Raw genomic sequence first — 19,975 nt, 5'->3', positions numbered from 1 at the left:
TTTTCTTAAAAGTATTTTATGAAAAATTTAAACGGGTCGGTTTCTTGAAACGGGTCAAATTGTTTAGTACCCGCTCAACTGCCGTACTAACTACTCTCTAAATTGCTGTAACTTTAATTTGTTAGTAACTAATATTAATTCTTAACACTTAAATTAACTTGATTGGTTGTTACATTTAATATTTTAAAAATTAAAGTCTGAAATAAAATTCATATTACATATACAGACATATAAATCGATAATATAACAAAATTTTCATTTTATACGAATATTTCATCTTATTTCATTCAATTTGATATTATTTTATCTCAACTCTGATTGCGATTGCTCAAAGTATCTTATCCGTTACCTAATTTTTTCTGGTTTATCAAGAAAATTGTGTAGATACCTGCACTCTCAAAGGTTGACTAAAAAGTAGAGACTAGAGAGGGAAAAAATGGGAGGAGGAGCCATGTTGCCACTCTTTACAAGTACAAACTCCAACAATTGTTTCACTACCCCACCCCTACCCACCCACAGGGACTCCAATATCCAACCTCCCCCTTCTTTGTCATCAATTTGTGAAACACCCTTTGGAGAATCTTGGAATAAGAATAGGTGTATTGAATATGGTTCAAACTCTAAGATTCTAGATATTGGATCTTTTAATGAGTTTGATGAAAAAGGGTCTCCTTATCATGACTCTGTTTTTGGTTCTGTTCCTTCTAGGTGGGAGGTTGAGAAGGCCATGTCTGATCTCCAAAGGTAAAATCTTTGACTTTATAAGAAAGATAACAAGTTGGATGTAGCGATCAGTGTATTAGTAACGTTTGGGATTATTTCTTATCCATTAGTATTATACCATGGTGTATATTATACTGTAAAGTAGATGTCTGAAGCTCTGTTGATTATACTGTTTACTGCAGTTTCAATTATGCTCCTAAAGAAGAGATGAATTGGGTTGAACCGATGCTAAATCCTTATGAATCCACTCTTGTGAAATCACCTGGAAATGCAAGATTTTATGATGCTCTTTATATGCTTCAAAATGAATCATCAATTCAGGTGTGTATTTTGACTAGTTGTTGTTATCAGCTTGCACTCCTCTTACTCTGTATGATGCTCAGCTTTTAGTCATTTCCAATGAAAATTTTACTAATCGCATCATACTGAGTTATTACTACTTTAAATAAGAACATTGAACATACATGCTTGATTTCATTTGTCAGTTGCATAGACATACATGTCTCTTTTATTTGCATGTAGAGATTGGTTTGTTCCATAGCTTGTGATAGAGCTGTTTGGGAAGCCATGATGAGCAACAAGGCAGTTCAAAATCTTCAAGGCTCAGTCATATCTGCAGGTTTATATTATTAATAACTCCTCTCTCGTTCGCTGGTACTTTTAGTATTTCAATTTTCATGTTATTCCCTAGAGCGATGAAGATATACAACCAGTTTAGTTTTGGTTTAGAATTAAAGGATTGGATTTGCAATGAAGAATCAACAGCCTCGTACACACCATGAGAAATGATAGGAAATTCATATGTTCGCCAGTTTATAATTTCTCCTTTTCAAGTCCAATTCAACTGTTGCTAGGGGAAGCTGTTGTTTTCACTGTTTCTTCTACTCCTATCTATATATATGATTGTTTCTTCTACTCCTATCTATATATATGATGCAGCTAAAGAAGAAGAATCACAAAGCTCAACTGGGGATATCGGATCCCTCATAGTGAAATGGATTATGGGCATCACAACTTCCAGAATCGCGGAGCTGCTCCAGTCATTTGGATCATTATTAAGTGAAATAATCCATGATATATTTGAACCAGACAATAAAGAAAAACCCACATCAGAAATCTCTGACCTCATGGAAGAGAAGATTAGATCCTCTTTCCTTTTATCAGTTGTTTTGTTGTTGATTGTGGTCGTCACAAGAACCCAAGGAGCTTGATGACGATCCATTTGCTACATACTTGACATCAGAAGAAAACAAAGCTTTTTGTGAATAGTTTTCAGATGTTATGACTTGTGCAGTTGCTTCCCTCTCTCAAGTCATCCGCCTTTGAAGCATTACGCCTTTTTTTGTGATAAAAATCCACTCTACCCACACCAAATTGTATGGTACCAATGCAGGGAGGGGTAATCAATTCAGTCTGGACTGCTCATACTCTCATAGCAAACAGAAGTACAAAAGACTCGGTTCAACCTTTTAGTCTGCTATTTTTTGTATTTCTTATGTAAACATCATTTTGTCTTGACAGTAATAAGCAAAGATTAGGCACATGAGTTTAAGCACCATTTCAAAAAAAAAAAAAAAGATCTCAGCATTTCAATCACCAATAAGATGTAAAGCCTTTGAAATGAATCAAGATTTAACATCTCTCCCTTCAAACCTAATAGCATACACAGCAGGAAGGAGAATCCACAAAAGATTCAGAAGCCCTTGGGTTTATACTTTGACATGAACCTGTTGACAGCACCAATACGACAATCATCGAGTCAACCATAATTTAGGGGCAGTCGATTCACGATTGGCAGCAGGCGCTTCACTTGCAAGCTTCTGAATACGAGATGAGAATTCTTCAGTCTGAACAAATGTAGAAATGGTATCATTAACTTTTTATATTTAAGGAAAGAAAGCATCCAAAGTAAACCAAGAGTACGTTTAGAACAGTCTCAGATCTTATATCATTCAGTTCATAAAGGTGAGGGTTCGAGTCTTAAATTGCATCTAGATGAAGCCTTCAACAAAATTAAATCTATTCACAAAATGAACAGTAGAAAACAGATCTGGGATGGTAAAGTAGGCTACGTGTTGATCAGTATCAGTAATAGTAGATCCTACAGCATTCGCTAAGACAGGGTAATGTATGTACTATGATGAACTAATAAACACCTCAAAATTGGATGGTGCTTAAGAGAATTTGGTTATTTTACTAGTACAATCTAGGGGCATAAGAATTTTTGGGAGTAGGGAGGAAGAGGCATAATAGACTTTTTGCCCTAAACAAGGTAGGAGGTGCAGGAGACTACACCCACAGGCCCCACAAGAAAAGGATTTCACATTGGCAATTATAATTCATCAGAGTGATAGTTCCAGGTGGTGATCCCCCTTCCTATATCTGTTTTTTAGGCTGTTTGTGGCAAAAACGTATTTTAGCAATACTGTATTCAAACTGTAACCAAAACTTGACTCTGCTTATCTTTAAAGAATTAACTCCAAAACCTAGTCCGGCTATAGATTTTTTTTGTGTGCTTACGAATTTAAAACGAGTATATGAATCAAACAGTTAGAAACTTAGTGGAGTAATATTTCTAACCCTGCAAGATCAATGATTCTCTGATGTAATTACTTCTAAGAGTATATCAAACCCTACCTCAAGAAAAAAAACGAGTATGCCATTCCAACAAAATGATCCAAAAAGAAATCCAAAAGGGAAGACAAGTATGATTCCAGCTGAATTCTGAAACAAGTGCTAGTAATCCACATACAGTAAATTTCTTTATGAACTAATTTTCTCTCTCTTAATCTTTTCCCTTCTATAGTGGTGGAGATAACCATCTATTCCAAAAGAGAGAGAAAACATTATCAGGAATAGCAATGTCTCCTTGAACAATATGCATTTACCAAAATAGAATATTTTCCTTTCTATATGGGAGATAACCATCTGTACCAAAAGAGAGTGAAAACTTTATTAGGAATAGCAATGTCTCCTTGGACAATATGCATTTCCCAGAAACAGAAATTCTTGACTCATACAGAACAACACCATTTTTGTCACATAAGATTATCTGGAAGAATGAATCTAAAAACTAAAGACTTCCCTTCTTTTTCTTTCCTTACGCATCTCTCACCAGTCCAATGACATTGTTACTAGTCCAACTTACTTTCTTTTCCTTCTGATTTCATTTAATGCAATAGGCTAAGAAACAAAAGCCAGAAGAAGCACAAGAAGGCAATGCTCACCTTTTCATCAATCCACATCAGTGAACTCAATTGATTGTTCAAGATTCGTACAACAACATCAAGCGGTGTCATTCCATCAGTTGCCTCAAGTTCTCCACCCTAAATGAAATAAACCAGTAAAGAAAGAATTTATATAAACCATATATTTTTAACACCATCTAATCATAATGCTAAGATAATAGGCAGGAGCAGAAATAAATGAAGGTACAAAACCTGGCAGGCATTAAAAGTATTAATGATTGACTTGATCTGCTCTGTCATTTTCTCCATTTCCCTCTCCACAAACTCGGCCTGTTCATACCTGAAATTACACCAGTTCCGCAGAACTGGATGCATTAAAATATGGCCAAGTGGAGGATACAGATGAAAAAAAGGCAGAACGAATCTAGGATTAAAAAAATAAAGTTTATTTCTTGACTGCAAGAGGGTAATGGACTATCCTGCTTCCATTTACAGGACAGATCAAAATAGAGAACTATTTAAGGATCCAAGTGTAAGTTGATACTTTATGTCAGAGTTCAGACTATGAAGTATGAATAAGAAGAAAATGGATATATAGTTACTAATTATATTCTCTTTTAAGCTATCTATTACGGCCTGACGCCCTAACCTTCTAAACTGGCAAATGAAACCAAAAGAAGGCAACATAATGCACTTTTTAAGACTTGTTTTAGGTCATTTAATGCCCCACTCAAATAAAAGAAACAGTATGAGATTTTTGCAGTTGGCAATATCAACAAGCTGGATATGAATTTAAAAGGCCATCATTATGCATGGTTTCAAAGAACACAGATGCAAAAAAGATTATCCAAAAATGCACATACATTGCATCCCTTGTTGCTGCAGCTTCATCATCAAGAATCACTCCTCTCTCATCTTTGTAAATTCGCTCAGCTTCTTCTTCCATGCTTTGCAATGCCTTGTCAACCTAACAGAGGGTGAGAAAAATGAGAATGAACTTCTGCTGTGACATCATTCTATAACCAGTTAGAGCATAGTGTATACACAGAATCAACAAAGTCAATTACCTATGAATATCATAAACGTCGTGAGTTATTACCATAGAATATGTCCTCTAAAATGACAATCACTGGAAATCACAAACCAGGAGTTACAAGAAACAAAACAAGCAAGTAGCGACTGTGAAACACTGGCTTAAATAGGTAACAAAGATTCACGCAAAAGTAACTCCATATTCATCAATTATACAAGGAAAAATTGATGTGTGTGTCCTCATTCTATCCTCAACCATGGATGATAGGTTAGGAACATCCAGAAGATCTAAACTATGAACTTGAAACAATACCAACTAATTGTGATTAAGCTAGTTAAACGCTCAAGATAGAAGAAAATTTAGAGAAACACTAGTTTGTCTTAAAGGAAAAGTATTTAGCACCGCAACGGAACAGAACTAGGCAGAACAGAATGGATAAGATTCAAGTAGCGACCTTAATGGAACTGGGACAGCGTAGATCTGGATACTGACTAATAACAGCTTCCTCCAATGGTACATTGGCACAAGAAAGTATGCAAAAGTTGGGTATCAAAGAATATCAGTAGATCCACTCCAGAAAATCAACCAGATTAGCATATTTAAAAGTATGTCTCCGAAATACTATTTAACCAACAATCTTTTGGTTAAAATTGCACAGATGGCACAAGCATGGAATGCTTTAAAAATTACATGACAAATAGACATTCGATCGGGAAATAAGGACTCAAATTGCAGGAAAGATCATGGTAATTAAGTAACCTCTTCCTGATGAGTCTCAATTAGCTCCAGCTGTCGCTCTAAGCTGCCTTGTGTCTCAACAACCTTTGCAACTTCACTCTGAGATAACAATGTAATTACATATGTCAAACTTCCCAGGAAAAATAACTGAAGGTACAACCTATACAAGTATGTTAGGAAAAACGCAACTAAAGAACATGGCTACAAGTAACTCTTTTGACCAGGACTTAGCAGCAAAGCTCAATTAGAATGAATATAGTGCTCTATTATTAATCTTGGAAACTCGACCTCTTAGCAGGAAACGCCTACAAATATGACATGGAGCTTACTGCATGCAGCAGCTACAGAATAGAAATGGATTTGCAGAGAGCTGAATTAAATATTGGGTATTTTCCAAAGAAGAATGTTGACTCTAAATAAATCTTAAGTTACCTCAAGTTTGAGAAGAATATCACGGTTCTGCAAGATCCTTCTGTCCCACTCAGCAATCGCATTAGCCTGCTTTCTAAATTTTGCAGTACGTTCCTGCAGCTCAGCGTTCCATTCCTTGATGATCTTTCATTGAAAGAAGGAATACGCAGTAAGTTACATATGTAACAAACAGGAACAATGTGAATTCCTCAACAAGAAACGGGAATGGGTGAAATATTCACTGAGAAAGACTGGATAACTGACCAATAAATATTGAAATTAATGTCTCTATCATCTATCCCCCCCTCGTGCAGTATGTTCATATTATTAATTTTTGCTAAAACATTACTCGGCCACAAAAGTTAGTGAAACTTCAGCATATTCAAGGAAGTCCATAGTTCAATACGTGTGAAATCAAAGGTAAGTGCATTATATCACCCCTAGAATTGATTAACAAGGGGAAAGAGAGAAAAAGATACTACCCAATATTTAGCACATATGTTACCTCTTCTACAGACTTTCCTGTAATTTCTGATGGTAATTTCGGTGTGGAAGTGGCAACTACAGTAGAAGTTGAAGTAGTCCTGTAGAGAAAGGGGCAAACAAAATAAAATTCAAAGCCAAACTGATGCACATAGAGCAGGTCACAACAAGATTGGATCTCAATTGAAGAATACATTCCTAATTTGTGGCCATAAAATTCTCAAAATAATGTTCTTTTTGCATGGTTAGCATGAGTTGGAAAAGAGAAGTAGAAGAAATCTTTATACCTCATTCATAATAGACTCTCCTCTTTACTAAATATATAACCACCACAACAGATGAATTGAGCTTTATTTGATATTATTACATCCAAATTCTACTTTCTGAGGGGACTAATTGTGACTTGTGCTGATTATTCAATAAATTTCCAACTAACAGTACAGAGTATAGAGAATCTGCAACTTAATAGTTTCTTCTTCTCCATTGACTTCTTTGTGAGTCTAGGACCTTTTTTTGGTGGGTTGAATAATGAATTTACTGATGTAGGAAAACAACGGTGGTAGCCAGAAAACCATAACCTACACAATTCTGTACCAATAGTACCCAACCACATATTTTTATAGAAGCATAATACCCAATTGCCAATACTTGTAGGGAAATTGTGGCTGCTCCAAAAGTTAAACTTTGTAATCCTAGTACGTTCCAATTTGAGTTTTAACTTCAATTGTTTCAGGATGACAGAAATGAAGCCATGCTTCCTCAAATGATGTTAAGAATTTTTGTAAAATATACAATAGCATAAGAAACCATCAATCCGCATTAAACTAACAACACCTGGATAGAGCTTTACACTATCTTTGGAAGCCAGACGCCTTTTTTTTTGAAAGTCAATTGATATAGGAAAGGACGAGAAGCTCTTTTGAAATAAATTACTACATTGCAACATCAAATAGAAAAGCCAAAAATACTGCTCATTCCAAACACACAAGCTGAAGTAAGCTCATAAACTATTTACTGCAGTCACAATGTTATTCATTCACTTTGCACTTTTCGTCCCCCAAAACTCTCTTCATTCCTTGGCATAAACCCAGGAACTTATTTTAGTAAGATAAGAGAAGTTTGAGTTTACTTTAAACAATCAAAATATACATACCCACTACTAGAAGCCACAGTCAAGGGTGATGATGTTTGAGCAGCTGAAGTAGTTGCAGTGGCAGAAGTTGTGCTCGGGACACCTAAAAAAAATAACAAATGGCACTTAATATTGTATCTGGAAATGCTTGGAAAATGGAAGCAGGACAGAGTAAGGTAGATGATCACACTTCTGATCTTAAATAAATGGGATGTAGATAATTTCAATTTTTGGAATAAAATTTAAATGTTTGTGAACAACCAAAAGTACTACAATCCACAACATTTCATTAAATAACAATAAAATACATTTGATAGCTTATTCAAATATTCGTTTCACTCTAGAGGAGCAAACATGGACTAATATTTCAGGACATGGTAAATATGCTACTAGAAATGACATCGACGTTGTAATCAGTAATTACAGCAACTCTAAGCAGAAGATAAACAATGTGCTTTTAGTATCAGGATGTGTAAATGATTAACCAAACTAACACCATTGGTCCTTGTGAACTAATAAAGTTCTTCTAGAGATTTCCATATGATCCATAATGTTGTTCTTTCCTAACAGATTAAGTTTTTAGTGCTACACGATTAAAGATTAAACAGCCCATTTTCAGCTCCAAACTGTTCCTCCACAGTTCCATAAGTCGGGTCAACTCAAATTGTTTTGTGTTTCTATTTTGCTCCCTCCATTCACCTCTGCTTGTCCCTATACTAAAAACACATTTCACGTTTAGCATATCAAGAGATGGTCATGTTTTTTTCATGTTTTACCCTTAGCATTAATTACTTATTCCCCAAATCACTTTCCAAGACCCAAGACTAAATAACAATTAATATGGTATTGTGGTAAAATACCCATATCAATCAGTGTTTCTTAAAGCGCGAGCAAAGTACAACCTGGCAAGTAAAAGTGAACGTAGGGGAGCACTTTTCTGACAGGTGAAGTGCATCGTTCCATGATTGAAAGAAAAAATTTAATGAGCCTGGCTAAAAGACTAGTGGTAATCCTTTCAAACATAAAGATGTTATTTGATGTAGCAACAAAATTGGACAGGCACGGAGACATAATACGTGACACATTTCTGTAATAGTTGAAAGTTTTGAGTTTTCTCAACCATGGAAAGAACTTCTCCTCTCTATTGCTTCAAAAGGCTCAATTGTTATAACTATTCCTATCTATGCTGCTTAGACATTTGAAATATGCACAATTTACATTATTGCAACACATAAAAGGATGTTGGCAGATAAACCTATTTTCTGACATTTAAACCCTACAAGTGTACAACGTTGGTACATCTAGGGGATAAAAGCAGATGCTTAGCAGCAGTAGAGCACCAACAAATAAGTGTGGGTGCAGTGTGCATATATATATATATATGACCATATGTGTAACACCAAACTAATGAGCCCAAAAGCATTTATCAGGCTTGGCAAATAATATTTCAAGGCTCTCAAACACCTAAATCCTGTGTGATTGTAAGAATCTAAGACTGAAAATTCCAGTAAGATCTGAACCAATATTTCACACATGTTACTTCTCCAGTTTACTTAAATCAACAAACAAGAGGAGAAATGATAAAACATTGAGAGATATGGCACACAGAAAAATTTTCACTTGGAACAAAATTAGCACTACTCCTGTGAAGGAAATAAAGGAGATACAAGCAGTTCATCATCCCTTCACCTAAATTATATCAACTAAAACCTTTGTCCAACTCGAGCAAATCCACTTCATATTTTCCACATTGATTGGAGATTTCTCTGCAGCATTTACAAGTTCCCAACATATTAAATTATCGGATTGAAGGGTATAAATTGAGCGACACAATCAGAGCAAATAGCCACATTAAGTAGTTTGGGGCTGAGGTATAGTTGTTGTTGTTGTTGTTTATTTACGTGTTGACCCAAGTCATCTAACTCGTTACTCTATCAGAAGTTCCTGATATTGGAAGCTATGCCAACTTTTTCAACTCTGTGATCCATTTGAAATGCACCTTTAGGTGATTCAGCAGTCCTTCGTTTTCATGTGTAGCAGTTCATCATAATATGATGTCCCTAGGGCGTGATGCACAGCCATGGCTGCCGTTACTTTAGCCACCTAACTTCAAAATTCTGGCTTTGTGGTTTTACTATTCATGATATTCTTCCGTGGAAATGTCATCTTATTTGCTTGAAATTTGTCCAGAGTTAAGAGTGATATGGAGGTAAACTTAAGTCATTCATGTCAGCAGAGAGTTTCAAACTGCTTCAAGCTCCCATTCTCTCCAGCAACAACCTCAAACTCAACACTCAACAGACGCTCATTTGGGCCTATTGCAGCATGGCTGGATTGTTTATTTCCACAACTGCTGTATGGACTTCATATCAACAGAACCAATTCACTTAAAGAAGGCACAGTACACTTAGCAGGGACTATGGCTATTGGCTAGTACATCTAGCAGACAACCACAGTACTATGGACACTTAGCAGCTCGTCACCTACTGGATGCTTCCCAGCTTTACTATAGGAGCAACTTTATAGGCTAGACAACTCTATATCATAGTCAAATTCTCAGACTCTTTCCTTCTTCAGCATGATCTTACTATAGAATATCTTTCCTATTAGGAAGGAGCTCTAACATTTTAACTTGCTGTTTAAATAAATTGCTAACCTGTCAAATTTGAACATCTTTATCTCAATCACCTAAAACAATAGTTAGCAATATCTGAGAAACTTTGTACTAAGTTATAAAAAGTCCCTGAAAAGAAAAGAGAGGAATTTGTACTCAATTATCTTTTTTTTATGAAGGGGAAATTAGCACTGAATATCACCTCAATAATATGGCCTCTAACTACATTTTCTCTTGACAATTAGCAAAACATTCACTTCTCTCACAAGGGAATGTTAAATACAGCAGAAGAAAATCGTTGTCATGGATGATTAAGCCACCTTTATGGGTATGGGCTTCCCTTTGCAATCAATGAAAAAAGTCACAACAACCTTCACTTCATTAACCAATCAAAGCTCCATTAAAGTATGCCGGTCACTATATTCCATTCAATAATCAAGTTTAATTATCATATGATATAACACAATATTCAAACAGGGTATGAGTAAACCTTACCAAAGCTTGGCACAGCCGCAGTTGATTGAGGCTGTGAGGATAAAGCTGGTGCAGATGCTTTGCTAGACAATGAAAAACCTGTAGATTGGGCAGAGGTGCCAAACCCAGCAATCGGAGATGTATCAACAGCACTAGTCGTTGAAGCTGAAGAAGTGGGTGCAGGAAATGTCAGAGATAAACCAGTCCCGCTAGTCGTAGAAGAAGCTCCAGTAGCAGCTGCGGTTGTAGAAATGCTGGTGGGGGTAGTAACAGTTGAAAACAAAGGCGATGAAGAAATTGAAAACCCAGTACTGGCAGGTTTAGACACCGGAGCACTTGAAGAAGCAGCAGAAGCTGTTACAGAGCTTACAGTCCCTTTTGCAACCGAAAATGACAAAGTAGTAGAAGCTGAAAAAGGTGATGGGGATGACGAAGCCGCAGCAGGCATGGAAAAAGAGAATGAAGGTGCAGGTGATGCTGCACTCGGCGTTGGCGTTGATAATGAACATGCTGGACCTGATGCTGCTGAGCTCGAGGTCGAAAATGAAAATGCTGGTGAGGAGACTGCAGAACAAGTTGATGCAGCAGCAAGCGAAAATCCCGGTGCAGAAGATACTGAAGTGGTGGTTGAAGTACTTAACAATGAAAATCCCGGTGCAGAAGAAGCTGAACTTGCGGGTGAAGCACCAGGGAAAGAAAATGCAGATGAAGAAGAAAAGGAACTGGCAGCTGCCGAGCTGGCAAACGAAAGTCCAGGTGAAGAAGAAGCTGAATTTGACGCCGACTGGAACGAAAGTGAGGCCGCTGATGACGGAAAACCAAATGAAGGGGCTGTTGAAGATGATCCAAAAGGTGAAGATGATGCTGAAGAAGAAGACCCAAATGGAGATGAAGAAAATGGAGTTGTACTAGCACTAGATGCTGCATTTCCAGTAGAAGCAGCAGTTGATGATAAAAACGGAGAAGAACCAAGCAAGCCCAAGCCCGAACTTGAACCAGCAGCCGAACTGGACCCAAACAAACCCGGCGAGGGCGTACCTGACGACCCGAAAGGTGAAGACCCAAAAGGGGATGAATTGGCAGCGGCGCTAGCTGAATTCGCCCCAAACAATGGCGAACCACTTGCAGATGTAGTGGATCCGAAGAGATTCGTCGTTGTACCCGACCCGGAAGATGATCCGAATAGGTTTGAAGTTGCAGCCGAACCGGAAGAAGATCCAAATAGAGTTGGTTGGGGACTGGAACCAGAAGCAGCACTAGATGAAAACCCAAATGACGGTGTAGAAGCACCGGTATTAGAGCCGAAACCAAAAGGAGGAGCAGAAGAGGCTGAAGTAGTAGATGAACCGAAGCCAAAAGAAGGAGCAGAAGAGGCTGAAGTAGTAGATGTACCGAAGCCAAAAGAAGGAGCAGAGGAGGTGGGGTTAGGGTTTGCGAAGGGCGAGGAAAATGGGGAAGAACCGGAAGCGGATGTGGTAGCGGTGACAGAGGGGGTGGTGGAAAAAGACGGATTTGAAGAGAAAGAGAAGGGTGAAGTAGAAGAGGAGAATGAAAAGCCTGTCGACATTGCTACCGGAGCTGCGGCAGCTTGTGTACTTCTTTTGTTGTTCAAAATTCACCGCCGGAGCAGGAGAGTAGCAGGGGACAGTGAGGGTTTTTCAATGGGAGAAGAAGGGCTTTTATACAAACTGACCATAAAGAGTAATTTGCAAGGTAAGTAGCCAGGTAAATACGTAGTTGTAATTTACACCTTACTGTTTATTTTCTTTGTTTTTTTTTTTTCGCAAATCTAAATAGGTATGTATTTTAAAGCACAATATATCAAATTCTTTTGATCATTCATTATATCTGTGTGATATTCAGATGATTGATTTGGCAAGAATGTGTGATCACACACGTGGCAATTGAATATCATATTTAAATTTAAAATATTAAAATTATAAAAGAATAAAATAACAAATTTTAAAAATAAATCTTCTTCACGCATGAGTGCTCGATGAAGTTCATAGTCAATCCCTATCGCATTGGAGTGAGACAACATTAGTTGGACCCATTTTTGCCAGAATGTAAGGCAACGAGGGGTTTGTTGGGGGCATGCTGGTACGTTGAGAGGATGGTGAGGAGAGGTGGTCTCTGGTGGTTCGCAAGGGAACGTTGGTGGTGCAGAGAAAGGAAGACAATTGAGAGGAGAACGAGGATACTGATGGGTTCTAGCTATATTACAATGGAAATGGAGAGAGAGAAAGAGGAGTGGCGACGATTGGATTTTGGATGCGGCTATTTGGAGTTAACATTTTATCATTTTACATTTTATTTAATATTTTAGTCAATAATTCTAACAATACTTAATGAAGATAATTATGACATATTATTAATTAAGGTGACGTGAATTTGATGTGACATTGACGAGTGAACTACACGGTAGTAAGGGTTTAAAAATATAACTTTTACAAAAATCTTAGTGTTGAGAGCAAATTACATATGATCTCTAATCTTTTTCAGTTACAAAATCCTTTAAATTTTTGTATAATCGGCATATGTAAACGCTTGTTTCCATCATTATGGATAAATCAATGGGGAAGGAATTTGGCCAAAAAACTCAGGAGTAGTAACTTGTAAATTTCCTACCTATGCTAGACTTGAACGAAATCTGAGTCAGGTGAGGTCTAGGGTAATCTGGTAATGGATTGAAGGTTTGATTATGACTTTGATCATTTGAGTGGATAGTCAAGACTCAAGACGATAAGGAATTTGTACAGTTTTATGAAATCGAATTCGGACGGTAGAACTCCCGTAATTGATCTTAGCGCGAAAGGATGATTTTCGAACATTAAGGTTTGAGGGTATGTTGTGAAATGGAGACTTGGAACACAAGTTTTGAGTCTCTTTGTGAAACCCTGCCACTGTAGGATTATTTCCGCCATAGCGGGCCAATCGCAAGTAAAAATGGGAAAAGTCTCAAAAATGTTATTTCCAACAAACTTCATTCTTGGAGAGCAAAAGGGCGACCTACGGCTAATTCTTCTTATATTTCACTTATTTTTGCGCTAAAGGTAAGTCAATTACTCCCCTAATTCGTAAATTGTTTCTTAAAACTTATTATCTTTGTTATTTATCCTTTGCAATTGGCCAAGGGTTTGTATTTGTATATAACCCGGATAAACTAGGCACTATTATTGATCCTTTGCATGAATTACTTGTTTTAGAATCAAGAACAAGCTAAGAGACTCCGGAAAGGGAAAACTCAAGTTAATAATATTTAAGCTTAGTTTCGAGGTAAGTGATGGTTTGATTTTTCGTTTGTGTTATATATGTCTGCTAACTACTCTAATTGTATTCATGCACGTAGGTGAATACGAAAAGATGAAACAAATTAATGAAATAACTATTTGTGAACCATTGCGGTGTTGATTGTGTTTGTGATTGTGGTTGATCGGATCGGGTGTCACGTTTCGACATGCTAACAATTTGAGTGTGAGTTCTATGACAGAACAATTATTGACTATTACATTTGAGATTGATATTGTGAAACTGATATATTGAGCATGAAATGGTATATTGTTATTCTTTTTGTGTATGTGTGGTTTACTATGTTGTAGTTACTTGTGTATGTCGCACTTACTAAAAAGGTCATTTGATCATACCAGTATACCGTTGGTTTGTGTACTGATATTGCATATGCTCTTTCTATGTTGAGTACGTGACATCTTTGAAAATCTCAACTAGGAGATCATTGACTTGTCGAGATCAAGGGTGAGCCAGTTCCTTCAGACTACCATGTATTTTTCTAAGATCTTAGTCCATTTACTTCAGACTTAGACCTTTTAGACTCTTTACTTTATATTTAGTTGTTTATGATTGCATCCCTTTATCTTATATCGTTTAATTAAAAAGTTTTGATACAATGACTTTCGGATTTTAAGGGTTAAATTTCTGTTTGTTTGTGTTTGTTTTTTTATAACTTACTGAGTTTATGAGAACTCGGCTTTTAAATTGATTATTTGAACATGTTTCCACATCTTTAAATGTTTGTCTTTTGATTAGTATTGTTTGGTTGGGTTGTAGTAATGGTTCTCTCATCGGAGGATATTGTGAGTGTTAATCACGACAGTTTAGGCCGTGACAGTATACATCTCAAAATGTCCCAATACATTGCGTCCTAATTTATAATACATCTCTCAAAGTCATGATACATTGCGTCTCGATTTCTAATACATCTTAATACATCACGTACGTTCCCATATTTTATGTATAAGTGATGTATCCGACCGATACATAGCGTAAAGTGATGTATCTGAGAATAGAAGAGAGTAGAGATTATTGTAATTTTTACAAATGATAGAAAATTTTAGAGATTATGATAAAATAAACTGTGTATTAACATAATTTTTCCTTTAGAAATCTTCTTTTGATTGAGTTAAGAGCCTAGTTAGTAAAAATTTAAATAGAACATTTCATAATACAAACTTGTATAAGTACAGGAGTTTGTTAGATCATTTCAATTTTATTTTCGCCTTCATAATAAGTAGACTTTGGGTCATAGATCTCGAGAATAAATTTCAAGAATTTATTTTAAATAGTTATCTAATCGTAAAATTATTAATTTTGGAATTTTCCCTTATACTTGTTTTTTAAAAAAATTAGATAAAATATTGATTTAACTATCAAACTTATCAATTTTGAAATTTACACTTATAAAGAAATATTTTTTTAAAAAATAAAATATGTCTTCAAAGAGGAGCAGATTAAAAATATATAAATATATATCAAAGATATTCAAATGACAAAAATTTCTTTCAGAGAAATTTTGTGTCAAATGATTTCGACAAAGACGAATCAAGAAAGAATATTTTTTTTACTTATTATATCCTTAGTTAATTATTTTTTAAAAGGTATAAAAATAGAGAAAGTATAGTATTGGAGTTGTTATATGAATTTATCTAGCTACAAAGGTATATGTCTTTATTTAAGAAGCATATCACCTATAAGATAAGCCGAAATCATAATTTTTCTTTGCCAATTGAATGTGGTGCAATTAATGGAATGTAATTATAATGTCTGACATGTTTGATTGATCACGTAATGGGTAATTGAACGTAATTGGTAAGGAAAAATTACACAGAAAAATTATAAATAATCGATAATTACGTATTATAAAAAATTAAAAGAATTTAAAATAATAATAACAAAATAAATTAATTATATAATCATAGCTTATACAACTAAAAAAATGCTTACATTTGAAATAAAAGAATTGACATTGTTGGAATTCTTGTGGATTCTAGTATACAAAATGAACTATTTTACAAAAAATAACCTTATTAAATTTTCTAAAAAACTTTTGCATAATTAAGCTATTAATGAACATCTACATATATGAAAATATTATTTATTTACTTTTTTTTTTTCATTGTCCAAGTTTAACCATGTTATCCTTCATCATTGACCAAGAGTTTTTACACTTGGATTCAATTTTTTGTAGATTGGCTAGGCTAGAGTTGGTAGGAGCCCAAAAGCCATGAAAACCAAGAGGAAAATTCAAATGTCTTGGGACTTCAAGTCTTGCAACTACTTCATTCTTCTCTCCAATTTTTTGTGCATCCAAAATTACAAGATAACACCTTTGTGTTGACACTGCATACTGCAAATTAAATATTCACACACAAAATCATAAGAATAGAAGTAATACTATTTTTCTTATATATATAATTATAAATAATGTCTTTTAAATGTGACGTTTAATTTGTCAATCTTTGAATTAGGACGAATTGTCTGCTATAACAAGTAAAGATGACACTAGAGTATAAAAATTTACCACATTGTAAATGTATATAACTTTATAAACTCCTAAATTTTTCTTACACAATCATATATATCACTCGAAAAATAACATATTTAATTAAATTATATATACTACTAGTTTAAAAAGTCGTTTACATTAAAACTTATTATATATAACACACTAGTAACTATTTTTTGTTACCAATAGATATTTACTTGTAATTATGTTATGAGTAACTTGATTGTATAAATATTTTTATTTTTACTTAAAGTAAAAGTAACTAAAAGTAATATTACTCGTAGAAAAATAACACAGGTGGTGCTAAAAGACATTAAACTATGCAAACTTTATTAGTGTATGTGTATATGTAAGTTATAATTACTTACTTCAACCACAAGAAGGTATCCATCATCCTCTTTATTAGTTCCTCTTGGAATAAAAACAGGTTCACCAATGAATCTTCTTCTACCAGCTGACCACTTTTGGACTGATTTATCAACCGCGTTTAATTTCACAACTGTGTCAAAAGGAAAATGTGGTAGCGCTTGACGTGAACCTGTACATGTTGCTGCATATATATATCTATTTTTTCTGCCTGAAAATTCTGGATTCATCGCTGGAAAATCTGCTGCTTTGTTCCATTTAGGATTTAGATCATTTACTGAACATTTTGTGCAATTCCCTTTTTTATCTAAGTTTATACATACCTGCATATCCATAATCACAAATTCGCATTACACGTGACACTACTATTAAATAATAATAAAGACCCGATTCTGAAACATCTTAAAAGAATAAAAAGTTTCTCATGTATCATCATATATGATGTGTCACATGAAATAAAATGATTATATGTATTGATTAAGTCCAATCGTCTTTTAAATTTTTTTTTTGTTTTAAAAATAATAATTTTATGATTTTATTTTAATAAACTAAACATTAGGAAGAAGACCTGAACTAAGTGAGGCAATAGCTTTTCTTCTCCTTCTTCTACGTTCATCATGGAAGGATCAAGTTTACCACTTTGCCAATCATAGCCTGAAAAATATATATGGAGGAAAAGAAACAAATTAAGTTTTAATCATCTACTATAAAACGTTTTAGTTTATATATACTGACAGTGCAGAAGACATAAACTCGTGCTTGCTTACCAAACATTTTTTGGAAATTGAACCATTGGTAAGAGCAACCAGAAGCCTGAATTTGTATGTTTAGGTTTCCATTTTGTTCATCAATTTCTTCAAAGGCATTTCCAACATGTAACACCCAAATTTGTGAAGGAGCTTCTATAGGTTTTCTCCAATCTCTTTCTACATTATTATTAGGAAATCTAGGCAGCAAATAAATTGGAGATGTTGATTTGCTTGGATTTACTGATAATGCTGATATCATTGGAGAAAGCCCACATACTGCTGTCATTGACCCTGCAACGATGGCGTACGCAAAATTTTAGTGAATAAATAAGTAAAATGAAATATTTATTTTTGATATAATAATCGAATAATTAGTTACCGGGAATATCGAGTTTGATGCGATTGCCGAACAATATATAGTGAGTATCAGTAAAAGCCCAATCATGTATCATTAAATGATCTGGGATCTCGAATTCTTGGCTTTGTAGTAGCTGGAAATTGGAATCAAATTCTAGACAAAAAAAATAATTAAATTAAATTAAATAGAAGTTGAATTATTATGAATATATGGAGACAAAAACAAAGAATTATTCTTGTTAACGTTGTACTACATCTACATGTGATGTTGATGAAAATATACAATTTTTTTAAAAATAGAGTTGGATTATTGGAGTATTATACTAGGATAATGATCATTTAATTATGTTTACTCCTTGTTTTAGATTAAAAACATTATAAATATTTTATTATTTATCACTGGACCCTCTACTCTTATTTATTTATTTATTTTCAAGAAAAGGAAAACATATAATAAAATCCCCCCTTACTGATGTCAGGCTTACAAGCAACAAAAAAAAAGCCAAAATAATATGAAAAAGCTTGTTTTTCCTTCACTTGCTTTAATTGCTGGAAGTTACCGTAAAAAGTTTTACATCGGTGGTTTTTTAAGGTTGAATCGTTTCTTTAATATAAATTTTATAATTTTTTCTTTATGAGCTAGTTTTTGAAGTTATGTTAAATCTAAAATCGATTTCTTTATTTAAAAAAAGGACCTAATTTACACTACACCAGACATGAATGCTAGTGCAATAGATACTTTAAACATTAAAAAGGAAGAAACTTAAGAAATTAATTAAATTGAATTTTCAGTTCATAAAATTAAACAATCTTACCATAAAATGTAAAATTACTCCTAGGGAGCAACATATCCTCTGCGTTGCATGACATGATTAAAAGTCTGTTTCTACGAGTATCAATCTTGTAATGAGATAACAATCTCTTTGGAGACATTTTAAACACCCCTGCAAATTAAAATATTTAGCTAATCCGTCATTAAATAAGATCAATTTTCATTATTTAGCAATAAAAGTCTTTCCGTATCGTACCATATAATATAGGCTTCAATATTTGAGCAGCAACATCCAGAAAATCACTATGACTAATTTTTTTATCTTCTAATACTTGATCAGAGTTCTTAATTAATTCATATTTTCCAAGTGTATTCAAAGTTTTAGAATCAATTTCATAAGGATCACCACCTTCCCACAAACAAAACAACCTACCACCCCATTGTAACACACTAGTATTCGCCACATTCTTCATAACTTTCGTATTACCAACCATCTTCCCTCCTTTCAGTACCGAAAACGGGCCCCGGTGAGTGAACCTCCACTTTCCACTCACCGGGTCCCGCTCCTCGGTCTGAGCCTCCGTTTCAATGTACCTAGCCATAAACTTAACCTGACCCGTACTGCCATCAATTTCAAATGTTCTTAAGTAGCCGTGCCCGTCTAGAGGGTGCACCGTGGAACCGTGATCATCCGCGAATAGGCCCGGCCCGGTGAGGTAATACGTACCGGAAGGGAAATCGGATGGTATGGATCCTTCCACGACCCGAAGTGAAACGGGTTCGGTAGCTTCGGAACGTTGGGACACGAAAAGGAATTGGTAATCCCAATAGGCAGTAACTGTGTCATCGATTTCTGGTGTGTAAACTTCATGAGTTGGGGACGTGGTGATCGTTATGGCTCGCGCCACGTGGCTGGGCAATGTTAATTGGCTCGGGCTCATCGCCACCGTGGACGGCAGTTTAGCCGGTGGCAAGAGTTTTGGAGGAATATTATTAATATTATGGCAAGCTTTGGCCTGCATTTTGGCTTTTGTTTTAGAGTTGGGTGGTAGTGATACAAATTAAAGATCCATCAAACTATCTTATATATATATAAATATATGTAAGTTTACATCACCCTCAACCCCCCCCACCC

The 19,975-nt window shown here is 35.1% G+C and overlaps 3 protein-coding genes across 4 annotated transcripts; 1 reads left to right on the top strand and 2 right to left on the bottom strand.

Moving 5' to 3' along the window:
* Positions 1-235: 235 nt before the first annotated feature.
* On the top strand, positions 236-2,275 carry LOC107006579. The gene is made up of 4 exons (XM_015205096.2): positions 236-744; positions 906-1,044; positions 1,246-1,342; positions 1,663-2,275. The coding sequence occupies exons 1-4, from the start codon at positions 437-439 to the stop codon at positions 1,932-1,934; spliced, it is 816 nt and encodes a 271-aa protein (XP_015060582.1). The 5' UTR covers positions 236-436; the 3' UTR covers positions 1,935-2,275.
* On the bottom strand, positions 2,180-12,482 carry LOC107006568 (nuclear pore complex protein NUP62). Of its 2 annotated transcripts, XM_015205090.2 has the most exons (9): positions 10,818-12,481; positions 7,730-7,811; positions 6,599-6,677; positions 6,115-6,237; positions 5,704-5,781; positions 4,775-4,878; positions 4,164-4,251; positions 3,951-4,049; positions 2,180-2,570 (listed from the first exon to the last, which is right to left on the bottom strand). In XM_015205090.2, exons 1-9 carry the CDS (start codon positions 12,361-12,363, stop codon positions 2,475-2,477), a joined length of 2,295 nt encoding a protein of 764 aa, XP_015060576.1. In that variant the 5' UTR covers positions 12,364-12,481; the 3' UTR covers positions 2,180-2,474. The 2 variants fall into 2 exon arrangements, 1 of the variants encoding a protein (XP_015060576.1); XR_003577433.1 differs by lacking the exons at positions 2,180-2,570; positions 3,951-4,049; positions 4,164-4,251 and adding an exon at positions 4,979-5,040 and having other exon boundaries at positions 10,818-12,482.
* A 3,663-nt stretch (positions 12,483-16,145) lies between these two features.
* Positions 16,146-19,913, bottom strand: LOC107030636 (carotenoid cleavage dioxygenase 7, chloroplastic). The gene is given in 7 exon segments (XM_015231903.2): positions 16,146-16,437; positions 16,965-17,285; positions 17,531-17,616; positions 17,730-18,002; positions 18,091-18,222; positions 18,884-19,012; positions 19,097-19,913. Coding segments are annotated over 7 exon segments (1,992 nt in total). The 3' UTR covers positions 16,146-16,203.
* Between the last annotated feature and the right edge of the window lie 62 nt (positions 19,914-19,975).

This window comes from Solanum pennellii, chromosome 1 (genome assembly GCF_001406875.1).
Source record: "Solanum pennellii chromosome 1, SPENNV200".
Classification (NCBI taxonomy): Eukaryota; Viridiplantae; Streptophyta; class Magnoliopsida; order Solanales; family Solanaceae; genus Solanum; species Solanum pennellii.
This window is presented reverse-complemented; position numbering and strand designations above follow the sequence as displayed.

Excerpts from the sequence above, each read along its gene's own strand:
- LOC107006579 (XM_015205096.2), top strand. The coding sequence starts at position 437 with ATGGGAGGAGGAGCCATGTTGCCACTCTTTACAAGTACAAACTCCAAC. Across the intron at positions 745-905 it reads GCCATGTCTGATCTCCAAAG|TTTCAATTATGCTCCTAAAG; the intron begins GTAAAATCTTTG and ends TGTTTACTGCAG. Across the intron at positions 1,045-1,245 it reads AAAATGAATCATCAATTCAG|AGATTGGTTTGTTCCATAGC; the intron begins GTGTGTATTTTG and ends ATTTGCATGTAG.
- LOC107006568 (XM_015205090.2), bottom strand. The coding sequence starts at position 12,363 with ATGTCGACAGGCTTTTCATTCTCCTCTTCTACTTCACCCTTCTCTTTC. Across the intron at positions 4,879-5,703 it reads TTGAGACTCATCAGGAAGAG|GTTGACAAGGCATTGCAAAG; the intron begins GTTACTTAATTA and ends ACCCTCTGTTAG. Across the intron at positions 4,252-4,774 it reads GCAGCAACAAGGGATGCAAT|GTATGAACAGGCCGAGTTTG; the intron begins GTATGTGCATTT and ends GTGTAATTTCAG.